This window comes from Felis catus, chromosome D2, assembly GCF_018350175.1.
Source record: "Felis catus isolate Fca126 chromosome D2, F.catus_Fca126_mat1.0, whole genome shotgun sequence".
NCBI lineage: Eukaryota > Metazoa > Chordata > Mammalia > Carnivora > Felidae > Felis > Felis catus.
In genome coordinates this window covers 7,801,138-7,826,520 of record NC_058378.1, presented here as the reverse complement: position 1 = coordinate 7,826,520, position 25,383 = coordinate 7,801,138, and the positions used below count along the sequence as shown (strand labels likewise).

Below are 25,383 nucleotides of genomic sequence, written 5' to 3'. Positions count from 1 at the left end.
GAAAGTTAAAAGAAATGAAATGAAAACCAGAATGTTGTTCAACCTCTGGAAGCCTCACGCCCGCCATCTTTATTAAGCTGTGCTAAGGGCCTGACGTGTTTTATTGTGTGTCATCTTTCTACAACTCTATGAGGTAAATCGTATTATCCGTACTTTATGGATGAGGAAGCTAAAGCTTAGGGAAATTAAGTAAAACCGTGACTTCAGCCTGAGCTTTCTTTGTCTCTAAATCATTCTGTTTTGATAAAAGCAAAAATCTCTGTCCTGGAACTCCTAAGGGAGACTCCCCACAGAGACTTCCCTAGTTCCACCACCCACCCTCCCATACATTGAGATTCATCCATACCTGGAAACAAGACTCTCATTTTTTAGATTCTTCTCCAACCTATACTTTCTGTCATATTGAAAATAACAGTGGCTTTTAAAATTCGTTTCTGAACGATGAGATACTAACACCAAACGTGTTATCTGGGGTTTCACCTGCTCCCCTCCCCGACTTCCCAGATTTGTGCTCACCAGACCCTCAAGGGCGCACCTCTTCCCCCAGCCCTACCAGGCCAGTCCAAGCTCCGCCAGCACCTGCCCCCATCGAGAATCCCAGACATGCAAGAACTTAGAAGTCTAGTTTTCCTACCATCGCTCGTGTGACAAATGACATTCACGCTCAAAGCGCCCTTCATGGGGGCAGGTCAAGTTCTTGGGGATCCCGAGAGGCCTGCTGTTCTTTCGCTGTCAAGATCACATCTGTCAAAGTACATGTAAGCAAAAGTAATGTTATTTTCAGAATAAACCTGAATCCAACTTCACATATCTCTACAAAGCGCAATAGTCGCAATTCTGGGTCTGTTCGCTTCACTCTTGTTAGTTACGCATCCTCTCCCACAGAACTGTGACACCTGAGAATTGTGTATCCATTTCAGTGTGTGAACCGAGTATGTCTGGCGTTGCCGAGAGCTGTTCTCGGTGTCATAGCAGAGCTGCAACCAAGGACCAAGATGTCCCCAAACCGTGTGGCACCTGTTTTGACCATACTACAAACTAGCTCATTGTGTTTAGGCTCAAAAGTGGGATGGAGATTAAGGTCCTCAAATCTAGGGCATACTCAAAGATGGAGAAAGCTCGGAGGAAGGGAAACATGTTCATCGCCCGGGTCCTGTGGATTCTTAGTTTTTAGTCTCTGAGGACCAGGAATTTCTACCATGGTGACAACGGGGAGCGACCAGCACTGCCAACTGGACCTCCATTTGATAGACTCATGGCAAATCAAAGCTGGAAGGAAACTTGCAAGAATGGACTAGGCCCATGAAGCATTTTTCTCATAATTACTTGGTCAAGCTTTTTAAAGACACTGCTACAATCTAACCTTTATATCCTGGAGATATAGAGGAAACTTAAAGGCAGGTGAGAAGAGAGGACAGAAGGAAAGGAAACAGGCATTTGTGGGAGGAAACCACACATGCCAGCCAGAGTACTAGATGCTTCACACGTTTAAGATCATTCAGACTGCAAGTGACATAAAACCCAACTCAGAGGGAACAGGCCAAAAAGGGGAATTTATTGGTACTGTTTCTGAAAAATCCAGGAGTCAAGCTGCAGAATTGTACAAATAGTAACGCTGTCTGGATGGATTCAACCAACATCATAAAGACTTAGCTTCTGTCCGTTTCTTGACTCAACCTTCTGCTGATTTAGATTCATTTATGGTGAACTACTGGATGACACCAAGCATGTCAGGGCCAAGTTGCAAAAAGAACCCATTTTCTGGAAGCTCAACAGTATTCCTGGAATTGAACCTCGCTGGCCTGATTGGCTCGGCGTATGTACCCATTGCAGAACCAATCACTGTGACCAGGTGGGATGGGTTAACTGAGCAGTTCAGCCTGGACTACCTTTGCCAGGGATGAAAGTGGGAGAGGGTTAACCCCTTACATCAAAATTTGGGTGCTGTTGCCACAGAAGAGCCAGTGGATGCCGAGCAGGCGACGTCTGCCGCGTAGACATTCACCCCTGTGATTGTCATAACTGACCTGCAGGTGAATTTTACCGTGTCTTCTCTTTAAGATTCTGGGCTCCTTGAATCTATTAAATAGAATCACAGGTAGAAGACCTTCACCGTGTGTGAACTGGGTTGTGCCCCTTTATAAGACCCAAAGCCGGTCCAATAGGAAAAGAAATAAGGAAGTGAATTTGTATAGGCAATGTGTATTTTTTCTTCCTCGAACTAGGAGTACTCCCCATCCAGCCTCCACACCCCGCCTGGGGTCATCCCTCACCTCTGTATAAGTCATCCCTTTCCACTGATCACCTGGTCTACTAGAAAGCCTTGTCGACTTTGAAGATTTGCCTCAGATTTGCCTTCTTACATCTCCTCCACTCTCGGGGCTTGGGGATGCCTCTCTAATAGGTAGTGGTCCAGCCCAGGCTGTCTTCCCACCCTCCCGACCCTATCTCCAAGTTCCCAGCACTCACAGGTATTGCGGAAATAGGCAACATGCTGTTTATTTTTCAAGTAGCTTGGATTACTGGCGAATGTTATCATTTACTTTCTCAGCTGGCGAGAGAAGGCAGAGCACTCTTCTGTGAACAATTTTCCATTGTTTACCGGGAGGTTATTTCCTGAATTTGTATACATTTATTTATACTGGAGCTGTGGGGAAACATCTTCTGAAATTGGAAGTATGAACTGTAGGGGGATTCTCGTTTTATTTCCAGTTCATCGTGTGGGGTTTTACATGCTTGTTTATATTTAACTAAATGCCTATCAGTATGGTCATCTTATATGGGATTGTTTAGAAGATGTCTGTGTATCTTGCTAAATATAAGAAATCCAAACATATGTAGCTTGGAATAACAAGGTTTACAAACATACGTGTGTATCTGTTTTAAAATTTCCCTTCTATCCTTTATTTAAATAAAGGCCAATGCCTACATCCATAGATACACCAGCACCCAAAGACACTCATGGAAAATGCACACCCACAGGCCTAGGATAAACAAGTCAAAGACCACAAGAACAGAAGAAACTAACAGGCGTGTTTGTTTGTTTTTAAAGCTAGTATTTCCAACTCAGTGATGGAAAACTTTCCTAGGGTCACATATGGAACCAGAGCTATAATTGTTCAGCTGCGAGCATTCAGTTCTGTCAGCTTCTAAATGTGCTGTCGCTTTGTCCGGTAGAGCTGACCCCATCCTGTTCATTCAACAGAGAGCGAGGCTCACCCTACCTGTCCATGCCCCCAGCAGAACTCTTACAGCTTTCGTCCTTCTGTTCATCCAGGTCTTCAACAAATATGGACTGTTAACTCTGTGCCAGATCCTGAGGGAGGAATGAGAAATGTAAAACAAGACAGGATCCATAAGTTCAGGGAGCTGTCAGTCTAGAGGGAAGACGGACAAGAAAATAGACCATTGAAATATAATATGATGAATGCTGTGGTTCCAGGGCACACTTTCTTCCCATGAAGCTTCATCTTCTGAGACTTAGGTCTCCCGTCGGTGAGGTGCAAAGCACGCACGAAGGCACAATGAAACCTCAGTAACTCTAGCCCTCTGAGATGGAGCGCATCAGCCTCCATAGGTAGCTCTTCCAAATGCACACCGACCTCTGAATTTACCACTTTGCATGGACTCCATCTACGCAATGGTCCTGAGGTTGGCACCATGGTTACCAGGAGGGGAAGACAAAGGCAGGTCGCTGGAAAAGAATGTACAAATTGGGTTTATATGTGAAAATACCCCATTCACATGTAACTGACTGAAAACTAAAAGTAAATGAGATATATTTTAACCTAGTTGATTAGCAAAACCTAGTGTCGGTTAGAGCATAGAGAAGCAAGTCCTCTTATATGCCATTGGGGGAGAGTGTACTTTTGCAGGGACCCTTTAGCTATATTTGAAATCATTCTAAATGTGCTCACTCTTTGACTCAGCAATCCTATCTCTAGCAATTTATCCTAGAGGTAGTCTCACATAAGTGCAACAAAGATACACGAATAAATGCGCTCATTACAACATTCATTGCTTGTTACAGAAACTGGTAAAAAAAGAAAAGAAGTATCTGGCCAAGGAAGACCAATAATAAACTGTGGGTAATTCCATACTATTAAATTAAGTATTTCCACATGAACTGATAAAAAGCTATCCAAGATCCGTTAAATGAACAAAAGCAAGTTCAGGAACAATAGGTATAGTAAGAGTGTATTTCCATTTTAAAGAGGGGAATAGATACACGGTCTCATGTGTATAGAAAATTCTAGAAGGATACACGGGAAACTATCGGCAGTCATTACTCCGGGGAGTGGGGCTGCTGGGCTAAGATAGAAGCAATACTTTTATTTATTTTTCACTTTTTACCCTTCCACGGTGTTTGAGGGACATTTTTGTTTTTTGCAATTTTTTTAATTTAGGTAAAACTAGTTTTAAACCACCAAAAATAATTTTCTACTATTTTTCCTTTAAAGGATCATATTGTACAGGATCATATTAGGGACTCTAAGAAGTCTTACTTCATTTTGTTTAAAACAGGCATTCAAAAATCTATTTGTGCAAAGAATTTCGTTGTTGTTGCTTTGCCTAATAACTGTTAATATGTCACATGAGTCCTCCTGAGGCAACATTGACCTAAGGAATCATGGGGACATCATGACCACCCTAAAGTCATATTAGCCAGGCAGTGGGAGACAGAATTTCTGACTCAAGATCCAAAGTTCTGTTGAGGGGCACCTGGGTGGCTCAGTTGGTAAAGCATCTGACTATTTCGGCTCAGGTCATGATCTCACGGTTCGTGAGCCCCGCCTTGGGTTCCGTGCTGACAGCTTGGAGCCTGCTTAGCATTCTCTCTTTGCCTCGATCTCTGCCCCTCCCCCACTTGTGCATATGCTCTCTCTCTCTCTCAAAATAAGTAGATAAACTTTTAAAAGATACTTTGAAGTTCAGTTGATGTCCTTCAGAAACTTACTGTGCCATCAGAATGGAGCAGGAGCTCTGATTCATTCATACTAAATAAAACTTACCTTGTTTCTTAGGTGGGGAAATAGCATTCCAGAAATTTCTGTAAATCTCAGAGGAGAGTTCGGAGTTTCCTAAGAAGAGTGAGGAATGGGGGCAAAGAACCCGCCCTTACACTTGAGTTCCCGAATACATGTCTCCCAAATGAGGCTATTCATTGAGACCCGTTCCCTGCTTTTCATTGGATATTTCAAACAATTGCCATTATCAATGAATACACACCCCTCTCCGGGGAGGGGAATAAAACAAACATTTCTCTTCAAAGGTGATAGGATAAAAATGACATAAGTAGAGGGAGGACTGGGGGTAAAACTATCTTTTCTCTGTGCCTGACCTACTGTTATTTCAGCGGTTTCTACTTGCACAGCCCTCCTCTGCAGCCAAAACCATAAAACTGTGTCAATCGAATATCGATACTTCCTACAAAATCACTGCTGCCGTTGAAGTCAGAGGTAATGAAGTTGCCTGCCAGTCAGGCTCCTGGGGAGGAGGTGAGGAAGCTGCCTGGGAGGCCAGTGGGGGTCTCAGAAGAGTCTGGGCCGCTCTCACCTCCACATGAGAACGGGTTGAGATGATTCAAGAGCAAATGAAATCTGCAGGTGGTCCCCTTGAAGAGTGAGGCCTAGGTCGTGCTTTTGGGCCGGCGGTGGACGCACAGAGGGGCAGACACGCCACCAAGGGGACAGAGGGCCACACGGCGGGTGCTCTGTGCCTGTTGGGATGGGCTTTGCCAGCGAGGTGGTGAGGGAGAGGAAGACCTCAGAAGGGCATATATATCTGTCTCCGTCTCCCTTCCTCTCCTCGATCTACGTCCCTCCTCTCGTGGCTAGTCTGTTTTCTTTCTTTAATGTCTATTTATTTTTGAGACAGAGGCGGAACAGAGACAGAATGTGAGCAGGGGAGGGGCAGAGAGAGAGGGAGACCCAGAATCCAAAGCGGGCTCAGCACAGAGCCCGACGCGGGGCTCGAACCCACGAACCGTGAGATCGTGACCTGAGCCCAAGTCGGACGCTGAACCGACAGAACCCCCCCAGGTGCCCCTTCTCTTGGTTTCATCATCGGGGTGAGTTGGATTGTTCTGTCAGACTTGGGGATGTGCTGGGCTTACCGTCCGTTACATTTGCTGCTGGGCCCTGACGCCATATGCTAAGGCCAACTTGTCATAAGAGCGTCTCTGATCAGAGGGCAAGGGTAGTTGAGCCAGTTTTGCCTGGAATGGGGAGAAGGAGACTTACCAGCAATTTCTACTGCTAGGAGGAAGGCGCCAGGCCAGCGGGTGCCCCTCGGCCACCCGCACCTGGCACGACCCTCCACTTCCTGTGTAGTTCCCTTCTTCACGTGGACCTGTCTGTCTGCTGAACTTCATTTCCATGCCCCCCCCCCCCGCCCCCGCTGTCAGCAACACACCCGTTAGCAGGTAACACTTGGCTGGTTGTCCAGCCTGTGTGTCACCGCCCCCCCCTCCCCCCGCCCAGTTAAGACGCCAGCTTCTGAAAGGCCTCCGTGCAGTTTCCTTCCCACAGCACCAAACACTGCACTAGGTGCCCACGTGCGCGTGATCCGAATCAGTAATTCAAGAAATGTTGCCACCCATGGGGCGCCTGGGTGGCTCAGTCAGTTAAGCATCCAACTTTGGCTCAGGTCATGATGTCGCAGTCCGTGAGTTCGAGCCCCGCGTCGGGCTCTGTGCTGACAGCTCAGAGCCTGGAGCCCGTTTTGGATTCTGTGTCTCCCTCTCTCTCTGCCCCTCCCCTGTTGGTGCTTTGTCTCTCTCTGTCTCAAAAGTAAATAAACGTTAAAAAAAAAAAAAAGAAAGAAATATTACCACCCATTTCTTGATGCTCTGGGCCTACAGCTACAGGATGTGACACCCCTTCCTTCTCTGTAGGACACGGAACCTAGAGCTGGCCTGACACTTCGGTCCTTTGACGGCCCAGTTTCTGTCCCTGGATAGATAACTGCCCAAAAAAATGAAGTTTCTCCCGTGGAAAAGGTCTCTACGGTGTCCCAGGGAGTTTGAGCTTGCTGTGTGACCAAAGAGGGTGCATTCCTCAATGTGGTTATGGAAGCAGGAAAGCAGAAAAGCAGAAATGGTGACAAATTTAGGTCAGAAGCAGGAGGGGAATATTCTAAGTTAATTTTCTATAGCTTTGATTTTCTAGCACGATATAAAATGTGCATCTTCCTCTATGGCTTTAGGTTTGTTAGCCACTAAGTACTTAATATGTTTCAGGATGTGTTTCCAGAGATACGTATATTGATTCATTGACTCTTATTGCCTATCAGGACTGGGAATTTTTTTTTTTTAAGTTTATTTTTTTATTTTGAGAGAGAGAGAGAGAGAAAGAGCGAGCAGGGGAGGGGCGGAGAAAGAGGGAGAGGGAGAATCCCAAGCAGGCTCTATACTGTCAGTGCAGAGCCCTACATGGGGCTCAAACTCATGAACCAGGAGCTCACTACCTGAGCTGAAATCAAGAGTAGGTTGCTTCACTGACTGAGCCACCCGGGTGCCCCAGGACCAGGCATGTTCAATTGCCGTGGCTTCGTGATGTATTTAAATATATGACAAAATAAGTCTTGACTCTTTGATTTTTCAAAAAAAAATGTATTCTCATTGCTTTATGTTTTCTTTTAGGTTTGTTTTTTTTCAAATTCCAGTAACCTCTTGTAGAATTAATTTTTTCCTTACCAGTTATTGCTGGTATATAGGGAAATCAATTTAATAGCAAAACTTTTAAATTAACTTGATGGATTTTATGTTGGTTTCACTATTGTTTTCAATCATCTGATTTTCTTTCTTCATAATAGTTATGAATTTTATTTCTACTTTTTATCTTAATGCACTGACCAGAGCAATGATATATAGTGCTGGTATTACTAAGCATCCTTGGCTTATGGTGATTTTACTGTGACAGTCTATATTATTTCACTGTAAAGTATGCTAAAAAACAATCAGCTCAAGATATTCTAACTTTGAGAAACCTATTTTTTTCATATTGTATCTTTTTCTCAAGTGATTGATATTAAATATTAATGAATGCCTTTATTTGTTTAAGTTTTTTTTTTTTTTTACTTATTTTTGAGAGAGAGAGAGAGTCAGCATGAGTGGGGGACGGGCAGAGAAAGAGAGGGAGAGAGAATCTGAAGCAGGCTCCATGGTGTCAGCACAGAGCCTGACACAGGGCTTGAACTCACGAACCATGAGATCATGACCTGAGCCAAAATCAAGAGCCAGATGCTTAACCGACTGAGCCACCCCAGGCGCCCCAATGCCTTTTGATATATATTGAGATTATCATGTTTTCTTACGTATACCTACTGATACGAAAAAATAGAGACCTATTCATATTAACAGAAAACTAGTTTGCAGCTCTGTTTATATGTGTAAATGTGATGTGTATATCTGTAATAAACATTTACTAGCTTGACAATTTGAAACAAATCACAAGTAAAGCAACCAGATCCTGAAGTCATTTTTTTGAATTAATTTATTGACTGTGTTTTCAATTTCTTTTATATATTTTGGTTTATACCAATTTCTTTCATGTTGAGATAATTTTGATAATGTTTGTCTACCAAGAAAAATCACTCTGTTTCTTTAAGATTTAAAAGTTTATCTGGGGTGCCTGGGTGGCTCAGTCGGTTAAGCGTCCGACTTCGGCTCAGGTCATGATCTCACAGACCGTGAGTTCGAGCCCCGCGTCGGGCTCTGTGCTGACAGCTCAGAGCCTGGAGCCTGCTTTGGATTCTGTGTCTCCCTCTCTCTCTGCCCCTCCCCTGCTCATGCTCTGTCTCTCTCCGTCTCAAAAATAAATAAAAACATTTTTAAAAAATTAAAAAATAAAATAAAATAAAAATAAAAGTTTATCAGCGTGGACATGTACACTTTTCTGACCTTCAAGAACTCTATTTCTGATATATGCCATCTGGCAGAAGAAAACAGTGTGGGTGCTTGCCTGTCCTTGAGTGGGGTGGAAAAAACACAAACAAACAAAAAAAAACAAATAAAAAAGAAAGAAAGAAAATGTCTCCCCTGAGATGCCAAACCACATATCCGCCCTCAGGCAGATTCGGTGCCAGAATTCATTCTGCCAGTATATTCCAAAAATCTAGTTAAAGTAGTTATGGGCAGTATTGCCCCCGAGGCGTCAGGCAGAAACAAAAGTAAATCTCCAAAGGGACGCTCTTTAAACGTAGGCCTCTGAGAATTTCTCAGATAAAGTTGCCGGGAACTTTAGACTCGCAGTAGGGAGAAAAAAAGAAATCACAAAACACACGAGGAAAACACTATCATGAGCACATGGCAATAGCCATCCCCAACAACAGAAAGGGGAATGAGACTCATAAAGACCACAGATTTGGGGACAACCAAACACACAATATACTACATCGGCTGTCTTTAAAGAAATAAAAGAGAATGTTAATAGTGTGGCTAGAGAGAAAGAGACAATCCAAACTGATCATGCAGACCTGAATAATGTTTACAAAGGAAGAAGAAAAGAATTCCAACTTGAAATTCAAGGGACAACGTAAACATGAGAATAAACACAGATAAAGGGAGAACAGTAAACTGGAAGATAAATCGGAAGAAATCACCTAGAATCTAGCCCAGAGACAGAGATGGAAAATATCACAAAGAGACCAAGGCACATGAAGATAGAATCCGACCAGCCGCTGTATCTCTAACCCAAGTTCCATGAAGACAGAATAGAGACAAAGGGAGAGCCACCAGCTAAGTAATTTCCAAAATTAGTTTACAAAACATGAGTCTTAAGATTCAGAAAACCCAGTGAAGTCAAAAGAGGTAAGCAAAAAAGAAAGTCCCACCTCAAGATAACCAACTAAAACTACAGAACCCCAAAGGCAAAGAGAAAACAATAGAAATATCCAGATATGAAAGAAAAGTCACCTGCAAATGACCTGCCGTTGAATGAAGAGTTGACTTCTTCACAGCATTAGTAAAAGCTAATCTATATGAACAATATCTTTCAAGTGCTGAGAGAAGATGTTTTCAATCTGTTGTCACATGCCAATCTTTCGCAAACGAGGATCACATAAAGACACTTTAGAACAGCAAAAGCCTTCAACAGAACCTCATTAAGGAACTTCAACTTGAGATACAACATGGGAAAAGGAAAATGACCCTGGAGACAAGATGTGAGATCCAGAAGGAAGCTGTGGATGGATAAATATAAACAAACATTGACTGTATTAAAACAAAACAATATATATATATATATATATATATATATATATATATATATATATAAAATCAGGGTTCTTATATGATTCTGGAGAAACTTTGACTTTAATATGGATGCTTAAGTCTGTGGATAATCCCTAAAAACAGAAACCAAATATATAATTTCCAAACTGGTAAAGAGGGAAATTGGAATAGGGGGTAAAATCAAAAAGAAGGCAAAAATTTTTTTAAATTAAAAAATGTTTAATTAATGTTCGTTTGTTTAATTAGTAAATGTTTATTCATTTTTGAGAGAGACAGAGCATGAGTGGGGGAGGGGCAGAGAGAGAGGGAGACATAGAATCCGAAGCAGGCTCCAGGCTCTGAGTTGTCAGCACAGAGCCCGACTCGGGGCTCGAACCCACAAACAGTGAGATCATGACCTGAGCTGAAGTCAGATGCTTAGCCGACTGAGCCACCCAGGTGCCCTTAAATTTTTTTTTAATGTTAAAAAGAAACAAAATGTTGGAAAAGTGGAACAAATAAAAAACAGAAAATAAAGTTCAAGACTTTTCTGAATGTAAAGATGTTCACAACATCTTGTTAAAAGATGTAGGGAGATAGCCAGAAACTGGTAACATAGCTTCAGTATAAAGCAAACAATGTCAGAAGTAAAAGAAAATATTAGAAATTTTATCCTATTCAGGACAGATTTTTAATATACCTATTTCAATAATTGATCAAGCGGAGAATTCATAAGAATTTAGTTGATTAGAAGCACACAATTGATAAGACTGTTCTAATGGACTTACTAAAATTTAATTCAACAGCTAAAAACTTCTATTCATGCACCCAGGTAACTTATGAAAACTGACTATGTATGAAGCCATTCAAGAGCTCTTAGAGTATCATTAGGATCACATTCTCTGACTTAACGCAGTTGAGTTAGGATTTGCTTTAAAAATGTATTTTATGATGAGTGGCATCGGGTCTTTAAGTGTGTTTAACCTGTTAATGGTTTTTTTCTATTTAAAAAAAATTTTAACGTTTATTTATTTTTGAGAGACGAGAGAAACAGAGCACGAGGAGGGGGAGGGGCAGAGAGAGAGGGAGACACAGAATCCGAAGCAGGCTCCAGGCTCCAGGCTTTGAGCTGTCAGCACTGAGCCTGACGCGGGGCTCAAACCCACGAACCGTGAGATCATGACCTGAGCTGAAGTCAGTTGCTTAACTGACAGAGCTACCGAGGCGCCCCTGTTAATGGTTATTTTTATGACTGAAATGACCATGGATCCGAGGCAGCTCATGTACTCTCCGAAGAAAAGTTTCCGTTTCTCTTTGGAGAACAGGGGACTTCTATAGCTTTGATCATAAGTGTTTCGCTCGAGAACCTTCTAGAGCTCGGTGTTGTATCAATGTAGGTGGCAATGCTGCTTCGCTGCCACTACTGAGGCTCCTGCTGCTGTTACCAAGTCTTTGTGTCTTGACCTCCACTCAAAACTGTAGACTAGTGGCTGTTATAACAGATAAAGTAACAAGTGTTGAGGATATGGAGAAATTAGAACCTTCGTTGCGTTGCCGGTGGGAACGAAGAAATGCGGTAGCCGCTGCATTAGTCACAGTAGCCCAAAGGCGGAAGAATGCATGAATGGATCGACGGATGGACGCATACACAAAATGTGGCCCTTCCATGCACGGGAATAGTATGCAGCCTGTAAAAGGAAAGAAATTCTGACACCTGCTACAACATGGATGAACCCGAAAGACATCATGCTAAATGAAATAAGCCAGTCATAAAAGGACAAATAGCATAGAATTCCACTTATATGAGCTACCAAAAGTAGTCAGATTCATAGCGAAAGATAGAATGCTGGTTGACAGGGGCTAGGGGAAGGGGGAGGTAGGGGTCAGTGTTTAATGGATATAGAGTTTATATGGAGAGATTAAAAGACTATGGGTCCGGATGGCGGTGATGGTGACAGGACAATACAGGCGTATTTAAGGTGAGACCACTGTATACTTAAAATAGGTTAAAATGATAAATTTTATGTTATGTATATTTTACCACGATAAAGAAGAAACATTTCAACACTGCTGTGCCTATATCTAGGAATAGTCTGCCACTGTTTTGATATAATATTGATATAATAAACCATCTTCCTGCTTTGAGAGACGCTAACTCAGTTCTCCGTTTCTAAAGTCGCTCTTACTACACCAGAGACAGGTCAGAACAAGAATATTGTCTGGGGATGCATTACATCTGTGTAGTACCTTATATTTGAAGGAGGATGTGTATGCGTCCTAACGCACTTAATCCTTGCGACAGCCTTATAAGGTAAGTAGTACTGCTCCCTTTTCATTGGTGTAAGGAGGTGAAGCCTGAGAGATTAAGTTGTCCAGGACCACTGGGCTGTTAGGATGCTTGGGGTCAAGAACTTCTCTGCGGACGAGAGCCATCGATCTCCCAGTATACACAAATAGTTGTCACCTTACTGTGGACTACGTTTAATATCCCAAAAGCAAAGTGTTGTGCATGTTAAACTGAATGAAGAGAAGAAAAGGAAAGATAACATTGCCTTCCCGGTGGCCAAAGAATAATAATTATATGACCATATGCTCTGAATCCTGTTACCACGTTTGTGGCTTTTTACCAGGCTCTTATTTCCAAACGTTCGTTGTGTTTAAACTCTGGTCGGCTCTTCGTGTTTTTGGACTTCAGCCTCTATAAAAATACCCTTTCATTTGGGGGGTTGAGGGTGCGTTTCCCTAAAATTCATTGTTTTAGGTTGCAGCTATTCAAATTTTGATCTAAATTCTCGAAACTTTCAGTCTGATTTCAATAAAACCAAGCAACTAGGTTGTTCTCACATTGCCATGCGAGAACTGTTTCGTCTCGGGTCTTAAATTTCCTTCTTTATTGTTCTTCTTGGACTGGATGGCTAAATGGGAGGAGTCTGGCAAAACACCATCGCTGCCCCTGGTAGTTTGACGAGCCCCCCTAGAACACATAGCTGGGTGGGAGCACCCTCCAGCTTCTCAGCACGCAGCTAGCCTTCACTGTCCGTGGAAGCGTGCCGTCGATGAGTGAGCTCAGAACCCCAGCTCTTGTGCATCAGAATGTGCACCCAGAAGTTTTCTCTGTCTGTGGGAAGATTTGGTACCTTACGGAAGAGGGGTGGTATTGACACCCCCTTGTCGAACAAGCCTTTCTGAATCTATTACCTGGTAACGTAAATAACATTCCCTGAGGCAATAATGGGTAACAGGATTTTTTTTTAAGTTTTATTTTTAAGTAATCTCTACCACTTGGGTGTGGCTCAGTTGGTGGAGCCCCCGACTTCAGCTCAGGTCATGATCTCCTGGTTTGGGGGTTCAAGCCCCTCATCAGGCTCGGTGCTGACAGCTCAGAGCCTGGAACTTGCTTCACATTCTGTGTCTCCCTCTCTCTCTCTGGCCCTCCCCCTCTTTTGCTCGTTCTCTCTGTCTCTCTCCCTTCCCTCTCTCTCTCTCAAAAATAAATAAACTTTTTTTAAAAATTAAAAAAAAGGGGGTGCCTGGGTGGCTCAGTCGGTTAAGCGTCCGACTTCGGCTCAGGTCACGATCTCACGGTCCGTGAGTTCGAGCCCCGCGTCGGGCTCTGTGCTGACCGCTCAGAGCCTGGAGCCTGTTTCAGATTCTGTGTCTCTCTCTCTCTCTGCCCCTCCCCCGTTCATGCTGTGTCTCTCTCTGTCTCAAAAATAAATAAACGTTAAAAAAAAGAATTAAAAAAAAAAAAAGAGTCCCAAGCTCTACCGACTGACCCAGCCCGGAGCCCCATGGGTGACAGGCATTGAGGCTTTGCAATCCTTGACCCTCCCCTCTGCAAGGTATCTGCAGAATGTACCCTGGCTGGTTAAACATTGAATGTTCAGAGATGGTCCCTGTGCTTCCTCTTTCAAGCTGTTGCAGCTATGGTGAGGTGAAAACAGTCTCCTTGCCCCTGTATTTGCTGCACGGATTCTGACGCCAGCTGTCCCGCCTCACGCATATAAAAAAAATTTAGGAGCACTCGCTTCCCTTTCAAATGCTTACAGCATATTTTGGGACTCCCTTCCGTTGTGTTTTGCTGTAAAATTCATACTCCAGTATGCTCCGAGCAGTGGAAGAAGTGAAGTGCTTAAAAAGATAATGCACACCCACCATGTGGGCAACACCAGAGAACTTTTTCTTTTGTACATATCTGGTTTATTGCTTCTCGTCTCATACCTCACGTTTATGAAGCGCCTACTCTGGGCCAGAAATCGTGGCGAGCACTTCACGTGCGTTACGTTCCATAGTCCCCACCGCAGACCTGTGTGATAGGTACTAACATTCTGATTTTACAGCAAACAAAACAAAAACTTTGAAAGGTAAAGAGAGTAAGTGGGCAAATAGCAAGCAAGTGGCCTATGTTGTTCAACGGGTTGTTTTTTTTTCTTTTTAATGTGTAAAAACCGTACAAGCCAACCTCCCAATAGATCATTGCCGTCGCCTTTAGAATCCTAAATTAGAATTTTCAGAATCGGGCTTGCCAACCCCTATCAGTACCTTATACACATTAATATTTTGTGTCGGCAAGGGGTGGGGGGAAGAACCAAATATCTTAATGTTGTTTTCATGCGTTTCAGATCTCTTACTATTTTCCTCCCAACTTCCTCTTCTGTGTGATTTAAACAAATAATAACAACAGGCGAACTCTTAACGTTCCTGCCAAGACTGTACTTTTTAATGCCTTGGTCACTCTGCTTTCAGGTTAAAACTTCATTTGATTTTCTATATTCTAGGAAAGAGTGAAAGGTACAAAGTGGATGTACATTATTTGAAATTACGAAAATATAGCAAAAAAAAAAAATTTGACGGCAACCAAAATTGGAAAGTATCTCCATGTCATGAATGAGGGAGCTTTTTCTCTTAATGCTATGAGGTCAAGCCCATTTTTAGAGAGAAGCTTGATTTTTTTATGTGGTAAAGATATTTTACTTTATTTTATTTTTTTTAATGTGTATTTATTTTTGAGACAGCGAGAGAGACAGAACACGAGCCAGGGAGGGGCAGAGAGAAAGGGAGACAGAGAATCCAAAACAGGCTTCAGGCTCCGAGCTGTCAGCACAGAGCCCGACTCAGGGCTTGAACCCACGAACCGTGAGATCATGACCTGAGCCGAAGTCAGATGCTCAACCCACTGAGCCACCCAGGCATCCCTAAGATATTTTATTCTAATATAATTTCACCAAAATATTTTGCAACCCATTTAACATAAAATGAATACATATTTACTGCACATCTACTTTGTTCTCAGAACTTAAGGAGAATATAAGCTATGCGTGATAAGAAACAGCTTCTGCTTAGAGAACGTATAATTTAGTGGATGAGAGAAGATGAACACACTGATAAATTTGATTATACCCAAGGCAGAACTTATTAGGTGTTCTTCTTCTCCTTCCTTCCACTTCTTTAGCAAGACCTAAAATTTGTTCTTTAAAATATGTTGGGGGGTGCCTGGGGGTTCAGCAGCTAAGCCTCCGACTCTTGATTTCAGCTCAGATCGTGATCTCGTGGTTTGTGATATCAAGCCCCGTGTCAGGCTCTGTGTGGACAGTGCAGAGCCTGATTGGGATTCTCTCTCACCCTTCCTCTCTGCTCTTCCCCCCAAGTTGTGCGTGCACACACACACACACTCTCTCTCTCTCTCTCTCTCTCTTTCTCTCTCTCAAAAGTAAATACACTTAAAATAAAATAAGATGAAATGAAATGAAAAATGAAATGAAATGACATGGCATGACTTGAAATAACATCGTAACTCTGCTCTCTTCGGAGAAGCTTGACTTTGAATTTCAGAGGTAGCCCAGTTTTGTGGTCAGAGATTAGACTCTGTTTTTCTTCTGTCGTATTATCTGATTACAACGATTTACTCTTAAACCCGGTTTGAAACGCTGACAGATGCTTCTGTGTTACCCGCTTTAAGGTGTGTCTTTGTGTCCCTCTCATACCAGAGTCATCAGAAGTGGGACCTTCCCTGGTGGTTCACACCACTGTCCCATTTGCAGTCTCATACCTGGAGCACAGCACTGAGGACGTGCGGGAGCTAATCTACCAGCAGCTGGAAAGCGTTTTGCCAGGTCTGCCTCAACCAGTTGTCACCAAATGCCAGAAATGGAGATATTCCCAGGTAATCAGAGAATCCAGGGGTATGGGCACAGTTTTCTTAAGCAAACCGACTGGGTCAGCAGAACTGATGATGTTTTCTTTCTCATCTTTGCCACTCTGTAGTAAAAGAAATGGACGATCTGATCTCTGGGGCAAATATTTGTTTGCCTCGTACATGGCTGTGAACTTCTACGGGTCTTTTTAGCCTGTTATTTCCCAATAAGCGATGCACGCAATTTCCCCTGGGCTTAGGTTCAAAGACTAGCATCTCAAGACTTACACACCCTGAAAATACGGGGTTTCCTATTCAAGCAAGGCAGGTTGTATATCAAAATGCAGCTGTTTCTCTGGGGTTTTTCTAAATCAGTACTGTGGTTATATAGAAACCACTTGAACCTCCCCAATTTTTTGCAATGTGTTAGATTAACCTTGTTAGTGTATTTCGCTACCACAATTCTCATTTTTGTTAAGTTCCCACTTTGGTTTTGACTGCCGCAAGCAGGGTTCTTTGGGGGACAAAGGTGAATACCTGTAGAATTCAGCTACGCAAGCTGTTTTTCAGGGTTTGATCAACCTGCTGATGACTCTACTGGCTCAGACTTCAAGCTCTTTACTCTAAGTAAATGTTGACTTTTGCGACAACCTCTGCATATTCCAACAGAAGTTTGTGAATGTTTGTAGAAAAAAATCTTTTGATCTGTAAACTCAGTTGTAAAGCCATTGGGGATAGTGGAGTGAAGGTCAGAGGGAGAAAAGGAGTGGTGACGTGTCTTCCCCAAGATTTCTGAGCCTGTTGATTAACCAATTTATCCGCACTATTGGTTACCCAAAAGCAGTATTGTGAGAAATTGCAGCAGATTTTGTATATTTTAAAGGGCTATCCAAAATCAGAGGAAATGGTAAATTACTTCCTAAAATATGACAGCATGTCTGTGTGCTTACCCGTGTCATCTCAAGTTCAATTATACAGTGAACCTTTGGGGAAAATATTTACTTAAACAGATCATGGTCACTTTAGAAGACTTTCCTCTTTCCTTCTAAAAAGCATTGAAAGATCCCAATAGCTAATGTCTTTAAGTGACACTTAATTCCATTTTAGGTTGACTTGAAAAAGAAGACAGGGAAATCATCTTGTCGGTATAATTTGAAGCTGGATACATTACACAGTCATTTGGCACTTTATAACTACTCCTTTAAAAGAAACAATAGTGGGGCGCCTGGGTGGCGCAGTCGGTTAAGCGTCCGACTTCAGCCAGGTCACGATCTCGCGCTCCGTGAGTTCGAGCCCCGCGTCAGGCTCTGGGCTGATGGCTCGGAGCCTGGAGCCTGTTTCCGATTCTGTGTCTCCCTCTCTCTGCCCCTCCCCCGTTCATGCTCTGTCTCTCTCTGTCCCAAAAATAAATAAACGTTGAAAAAAAAAATTTAAAAAAAAAAAAAAAAAAAAAAAAGAAACAATAGTTTGTGAGTTTCTTCTTGTGATTTCTGCAAAATAATAAACTTAAAAGATGGGCCCAAACCACCTTATGTCTTCAAATTTAATGCGTTAATAGAAATAGATTTGTCCTAACCACAAAATGACCTATTCAAAGTTGTGCAATATCACAAAATTTAATAAAAAAAATATCTGAACACAAAGTACATCCAAGCCGTAGCAATGATTTTTATTACAATTTGGATGTTCTCTCTTGAAATTGTCCCAGTGCGTTTACAGCTCTGTGTCATGAAATCTACATTGGCTGCAGAGTCTAAAAGGGAGTGAGCTGTTTCATTTAAACTTAGAAGCTTGCATTTTCTACTCTTCTCCTTTCTACCCTTCTCCTAGTAGCCTGAGGGTACAAAGCATAACATTGTCATTTGTGGCAGAAATCTTGCCCATATTGTGAAATAGACGATAGGTAGATAAGTAGGTAGGTAAGTAGATGGATGGATGGATAGATAGATAGATAGATAGATAGATAGATAGATAATCTCCCACACCACCTTAGAAAAAGGAATAGGAATGACAGGTCCAGAGATATAATAGGATTTAACTAGTTTTCAGTTCTTGTTCCCAAGGGAACATTTCTCCAGTGCTTTTCAAAGGGCCGTCATAACCTTTGAAACCTGACATCAATGTAAGCACCTGTTATTCCCTCACTGTCCCGGAACACCTGAGCTACCTTCAACAAGTTCATGGATGTATGTGCATGACTATGGTCTACCATGTGCATAAATGGAAGGGGAGGATTGTGTAGGGGCAGGGACAAAAAAGAAAGAGGAACGCCCGACTTGTTTGGAAGTTCCCTTCATTTCTGAGCAGCGGTGTAGTCCCCATAATGGGGAGATCCCACCCCTATTTTCTTCCAGCCTGGATCCCACCCTATGTTTCTTTTTTTCCTCTTCCTCTCCTGTTCCGCCCCAAACATCTCCTCTCCTTCACACTCTAGCCCCTTCCTTTTCTACCCCCTTTCTGCCAAATGATAAAGCCCCTCAAACCCTCATTTTACAAAACCCTGGAGAGACCACAGGATGGGTGTCCCCTACACCAGGCAGCAGTGAGTGGTGTGGATTCCCCATCCTAGACCCCTCGGGACTGGCTCTTTATCTCCATTCATTTCATCTTTTCCCTTTTTTCTCTTCCTTTGCGTCCCTGCGCTGCATCCTGGTACCCAGTGGCTGTGAAGGGGAGGGGAGAAGAGGGAAAGAGAGAGCAATGATGGGCACCCAGTGTGACAGCCCAGGAGCCGGGCCACTGCGATATGTGATCCCATTTAGTATCGGAAGTAGTCTGATGAGGTGGCTAGTTTTAGCCCACTATAGCAATGAGAAAACCATGAAATGACCTCCCTGAGGTCCCATGACTAGTCATGACAAAGGTAGTCTTCCCAGCCTCCCCGTCCTTCCCTGCTCTTCACGGACCCTCTGTACCATAGGGCTGTGGCCACAAGCCTCCACAAGCTTAGTAGCTGGAAGCGACATAAATTTATTACCTTAAGTTCTGGAGGTCAGAAGTTCAAGACCAGTTTTGAAGTGTGGGCAGGCTGTTTTTCTCTCTGTGGTCTCTAGGAGAGGATCCATTTTCTCGCCTGTTACAGTTTTTGCAAGTTGCCCACATTCCTTGGCTCGGAGCCCTTCCCGCACCTTCAGAGCCAGCAGCAGCCGGTCAAGTCCTTGTTGTGCGTCACTGTGGCCCTCGCTTTTGCCCCTACTCTTCCTTTGACGACCTTGTGATTACTTTGGGCTCTCCTAGATAATCCAGGAAAATCTCCCCATCCGGGGTCCAAGTGATTACCAACGTTTATCCCAGCTGCAACCTTAATGCTCCCTCAGCATTCACAGATGCTGGGGATTAGGATGCGGCCATCTTTGGTGGAGGCAGCATGATTTCTGTCTACCATACCCTCTTTCCCCCAGACCTCCCTCGGTACATTCCTTTAGGAGGCAGTACCTCCTAACCTCATCAAACCTCTGGGGAGAGCATCACCCTTTAGGGCTCAAGCCACACCCAGGAAGTGGCTGCCCTCCCATGCCCAGGGCTGCCTCTAATGTGACTTGCCCACGGTGGCAGGGGGCAGTGAAAGATGTCTGCTCATTATTCATTTGGCTACTCATTTACTCAATAAGCACTTAACAAATGCCCTCGGCGTGCCTGGGACTCTGCTCATAGAACCCTGCAGACGAGGATTTGCTGATGGCCTTCTCCTAAGACACGAAGTTGAATTTTTGGTCTTGAGTAGGAAAACGGTGCATTCTTGTGGGCGCTGCTCTGCCGGGAGAAAAGAGGCGGATGAAGGAGGAAGGCGTGTGTGAAAGACTTGGGAGCCACTCGGTGCCCCCCATGCGAGTTCGAATAACACGCTTGAATAGGTGGTTTGAACAAACGTAGCGAAGCAATGGCAGGTTTGCCTGGTTCTTAGTCTTCCCGTTGGTGCTCTTTGCCGTCCATAATTGAACTGTTTATCCAGTTAGTATAACTTGATGTCTAAGCTGGGATGCATTGTGTTAAGATTTCTGTAACTGGTGTGATACGTTAGCCCTTTCAGGAGGAGAGTAATAACTAAAAATGGCTTCCGGCATACTTGGATGGGACATGGTAATCAGTTTGAGGACCCCGAAACTCACTCCTATTTGCTGTGCTTTCCCTTGTTCTGGGGCTGATCATGAAGCCTTTCTCAAACTAGAGGAAATGTCTGATTTGCTTGTGAGTAACTCTGCTTTTCCCCACATTCTTTAGTCCCCCAAAATACCAGTGGCCCTTTCCCCCACTTTATTTAGCGCGCCCATGAATTATGTTCTTCAAAAAAAAAACAAAGCAAAGCAAAACAAAACAAAACACTGAATGCGTTTTCAAATACCAAGGAAATCAATCAGAAGAGGAATTTAAGGGGAGGGGAAAGAGAAGAGGGAGGTGGTGAATGAATGAGTACATCGGTATCTTTGACAAAATACACAGATGCGTACTAGCCTCTTAAGCTTTTGCGGCACGATTATTAATAAGGTATCTTCTGTAGTTACATTTCTTTATGTGGCCCTTTGCCCTGAGATTATGCCTTCTCTCTCCCCAGTGGCAGTCCATTCATATTTTTTTAGAAGAAGCATGAGTTCTTTAAGAACCTGATAAACGCTATGAGCATAGAGGTTCCCATCATTTCAAAATATACATGTACACATGACCACAAAAATTGCATACAATTATGAGGATTTATAAGCAACCCAAGGTCCTCCCTCGAGTCCAGCATTAAGAGCACCTGCTATAAACGTTATACTAGTATGACCTGCATAAATCAACAGCCCCTCATGGCCCGGTCTTGTGTTGTGCTCAAAGAAACACCATTCCGCAACCAAAAGAAATTTAAAATACGGGCATACCTTGTTTTATGGGATTTGGCTTTAGCGTGTCACAGATACTGTGTTATTTACAAATTTAAGATTTCTGGCAATGCTGGGTCAAGCAAATTTATCAGCACTGGTTGTTTGTTTGTTTGTTTCCCAATGAAATTTCCTCACTTCGCGTCTCTGTGTCACATTTTGGTAATTGTCACAATATCTGCAACTTTTTCATTATTATTATATTTATTGTGGTGATCTGTGCTCAGTGGTTAGGACTCACTGAAAGCTCAGACCAATAAAATGTGTTTAAATTAAGGTATGTACATTTTTAAAGACATGATGCTATTGCATAATTAACTGACTACAGTATGGTATAAACATAACTTTCATACGCGTGGAAAACCAAAAAGTCATTTGACTTGCTTTATTGTGATACTCGTTTTATTGCGGCTTTATTTTTAGAGCCTGTGGCCTTAGCCACCATACAACACAGCCCATCTAAAAACAGATATAGGGGCACCTGGGTGGCTCAGTCAGTTGAGCATCCAACTCTTGATCTTGGCTCAGGTCACGATCTCACGGTTCAGGAGATCAAGCCCCATGTGGGGCTGTCAGCGCAGATCCTGCTTGTGATTCACTCTCTCCCTCTCTGCCCCTCCCCCACTTGCACTTGTTCTCTCTCTCAAAATAAACAAATAAACATTAGAAAAATAACAACAGGGCGCCTGGGTGGTTCAGTCGGTTAGGTGTCCGACTTTGGCTCAGGTCATGATTCAGCGGTTCATGAGTTCGAGCCCCGCATCGGGCTCTGTGCTGATAGCTCAGAACCTGGAGCCTGAGTCGTCAGATTTCTGTGTCTCCCTCTTTCTCTGCCCCTCCCTCCCCTGCTCATTCTCTCTTTCTGTCTCTCTCTGTCTCTCTCTGTTTCTGTCTTTCTCTGTCTCTGTCTGTCTCTCTCTCTTTCTCAAAAATAAGTAAACATCAAACAAAAACCTTTTCTTAATAAAATAGATGGTCAATTTTGACACTTTTCTTTAATGTTTTTATTCTATTTATGTAACTCAAGAAATATAGACACTTACATTTGTCTGTTTTAATGTGGCTGGTAAGCTGATTCTAAAAACATTTTAGAAAAAGCTGGTACACCTCAAAGACGTTGGCCAGTGCACTGTCACAGATTTGAACATACAGCCTTCTAGGATAGATAATTTGAAAAAGAAATAATCATTGTACAGTAATGAAGTACATCCCATGTGTTGCTTTGTAGTTTATTTCCACGATGAAATCATGCTCTATCGCTCATGCTCTATCGCTCATCCTGTCCCTGGTCCTGTAATTTCCCCCCCATATCTGTGCTTTATAATTTCTGGATTTTTAACGAGGCGATTATGATCTTGGACCTTGGAGTCAGACAGATTTAGGTTCAAAGCTGGGCGCCTGGTGTGCTCTGAGCGAGCTAGACTTGATGCTCGGAGCCCCAGGGCCTGTGTGTGAATGGTCACATCTGAACCTACCCCACAGCGGTTGTCGTTGGGACGAAAGGAGACAACACAGTAGAAAACGTTTACTGCAGATGCCAGGACAAAGCAAGTCCTGAGTAGGTTTTACTACACAGGGATGGCCAGAGGAAGAAGGGAAGGAGTGGGGTCATTTCTTACTAGCTTAGCTCGTGCGTCCCTTGTTCTTTTCCTTGACTCCCTCTCTTCGTGGCCACATGCTGTCCTCCTTTTTCGCTTCTCTTACTGTCTTTTCTGTTTCTCTCTTTTCTGCACTCTCCACTTCAGTCACGCAAATAGCCGTGGACAGGCATGTTTCTGAAGGACTGAGTCAATGCCAGGGGCTGTGACGGTCACACCATAAGGACTGTCGAATGACATCAGAGCAAGGTGAGACCAAAGAGGTGGATGTCTATGGATGCAAGGAACTCTTTGTCAATTAGTTGTTTGGTTTTTTTTAAGTTTATGGATTTTTCAGCTTCTTGCCATTTGTTCCCAGACGAACTTGCACATTTTTTAGAGTTTGGTCGTTTAGCACACTTATGCCATGAGTCAACATTTCCTGGAGTGAAATTACGGCCACAAGGGCTCTCTCGCCGAGGTGCCGTAAGTTTACGGTAACATACGGAGAGCCCAAACAGGCCCTCCGGGACCAGTGGACTATGGCATGACCCAATCCGTCAACAGCTAGTCATGTAACAGGTGTCAGTCCTAAGCATTCCATTGAGTCATCTCCCACCTCTTTGTCACTGGCCCCTAACTAATGAGTTGCTTCAGTTTATTAGGAGGTAGCTGCATATAGGTGAGATCATTGGCTGAGAAATTCTGGTCATTGAATTAGGGATGTACAGTCACAGTTTAATTGAAGTTTATATGAGCAGAGATTTCCCCTCTTCACAAAATTCCATATTCTGTGAGCTATTAAATGTTTTAACACATGCATTTAATTAAATCATTTTTTCTTAAGTACTCATGAGACTAATCCTGCCTGTATTCAGTGTGACGCTTTTTCAGAAGAACTAATTATTTTGAGCAGCATTGCTTTATAGAAAGCTTTTTAAAGCAGTCCGTGTCATTTCTCCTGGACAAATGCTGCATATATTCATCTGCAGTCAGTATTACTACTTAAAACTTGATGGCGGATGTTATTTATGGGTGTGGATACCCTGAGAGAAATAGACCCTATTCCAGCACATTTCCATAAAGGGTAAGTCTCCTCGGTCTTTAGGATAGACATCAGTATTATGCTATACAAACAGCAAACAAAAGTTTTGCTGACATACGCTATTTATATCCACATTAGAAACTAATGATGTACATTTGGGGTGCCTGGGTGGCTCAGTTGGTTAAGCGTCTGACTTCAGCTCAGGTCGTGATCTCAAGTCTGTGAGTTCAGGCCCCGCATTGGGCTCTGTGCTGACAGCTCAGAGCCTGGAGCCTGCTTCAGGTTCTGTGTCTCCCTCTCTCTCTGCCCCACCCCTGCTCATGCTCTGTCTCTCTCTGTCTCAAAAATAAATAAAAACATTAAAAAAAATTTTTTAGGGGCGCCTGGGTGGCTCAGTCGGTTGAGCGTCCGACTTCAGCTCAGGTCACGATCTCGTGGTTCACGAGTTCGAGCCCCGCGTCGGGCTCTGGCCTGACGGCTCAGAGCCTGGAGCCCGCTTCGGATTCTGTGTCTCCCTCTCTCTCTGCCCCTCCCCCGCTCATGCTCTGTCTCTCTCTCCCTCTCTGTCAAAAATAAAAAAAACATTAAAAAAAAATTAAAAAAAAATTTTTTAAAGAAATTAATGATGTACATTCATGTTTCCATTTCACACACATATATTGAGCTCCCACTCTAAATCAGACATCATACAGCTTTCTGAAGACTCAAAGACAGCTCCCTTCCTTCAAGGAGCTTCCTATATAATCAGGAAAACCGACCAAGAAGCAGATAACCGTGATATAGCACAATTTGCTGAAAGAAAGGTGTGTATAATATTGTCTTGAATGCAGAGCGGTTTGAGGTGAGAGTGGTAATTCGTAGTTTCCTAAGAGAAGATGTGTCTTGAGCTGACTCCTACAAAATGAAGTCAAACAGGCAAAGGGAATGACGTTAGCATGATATTCTAGCAAGACATGCACTTTCCCAGAGGCAGGAGAGTGAAAGGTGCACTCTTTGTTTGTACCTTGGTCTTTGCCATCATCTTTTATAGCATTTTTAGAAACATGACAGTGCACATCATCATTTTATTACACTATGTGTGGTGTGTGTGTGTGTGTATTCATTATATATTCTATATATATTCGTTCTCTCTGTGTGTGTCTCAAAAAAGTCGTTTATTCATCCCCTACCCCACTCTGTGTAGCTCATCGCGCTTTGTGCTTAACTCGCTCAGTCTCCATCCACCCTGTGGAGGGTCTGCTTCTCCATTGCACAGACGACGTGGGGAAATAGAGGCTCAGTCCCTCGTGTGAGGCTCTTCCCCTGGGAAGTGGCCAAACTGGGATTCAAACACAGGCATTCAGACACCTCCCTCGACTGCCAGTAATTGCTTGAGCTCTGGCTTTCCCCCAATTATGACACATTCTTCTGTCATCGTTCTTTCACTGCCGTCAGCTACAAATAATAGCTAACATTTTTGCTCTGGTTTTAGACAACACTTTTATACTTCTTTTCATTTGATCCTCATGACAATTCTGACAGATCAGGAAGTAAATATTACTCTCTTTGCTTTAAATGAA

General features: G+C 43.2%; 1 protein-coding gene across 12 annotated transcripts in view; it reads left to right on the top strand.

Annotated features, from left to right (window-relative positions):
- RNLS (renalase, FAD dependent amine oxidase) overlaps positions 1-25,383 on the top strand; it is a 367,960-nt gene that overhangs the window by 222,701 nt on the left and 119,876 nt on the right. For 9 of the 12 annotated variants that reach the window (XM_045039886.1, XM_045039889.1, XM_045039890.1 and 6 more), the window contains one exon: positions 16,201-16,376. The exons of 1 other annotated variant lie outside the window; for it this stretch is intronic. In XM_045039886.1, the coding sequence (XP_044895821.1) occupies positions 16,201-16,376 (176 nt within the window). Of the gene's footprint in view, positions 1-16,200; positions 16,377-16,477; positions 17,444-22,947; positions 23,050-25,383 lie in introns of those variants that run through there. 2 more of the 12 variants (XM_045039893.1, XR_006586842.1) reach the window with 2 other exon arrangements.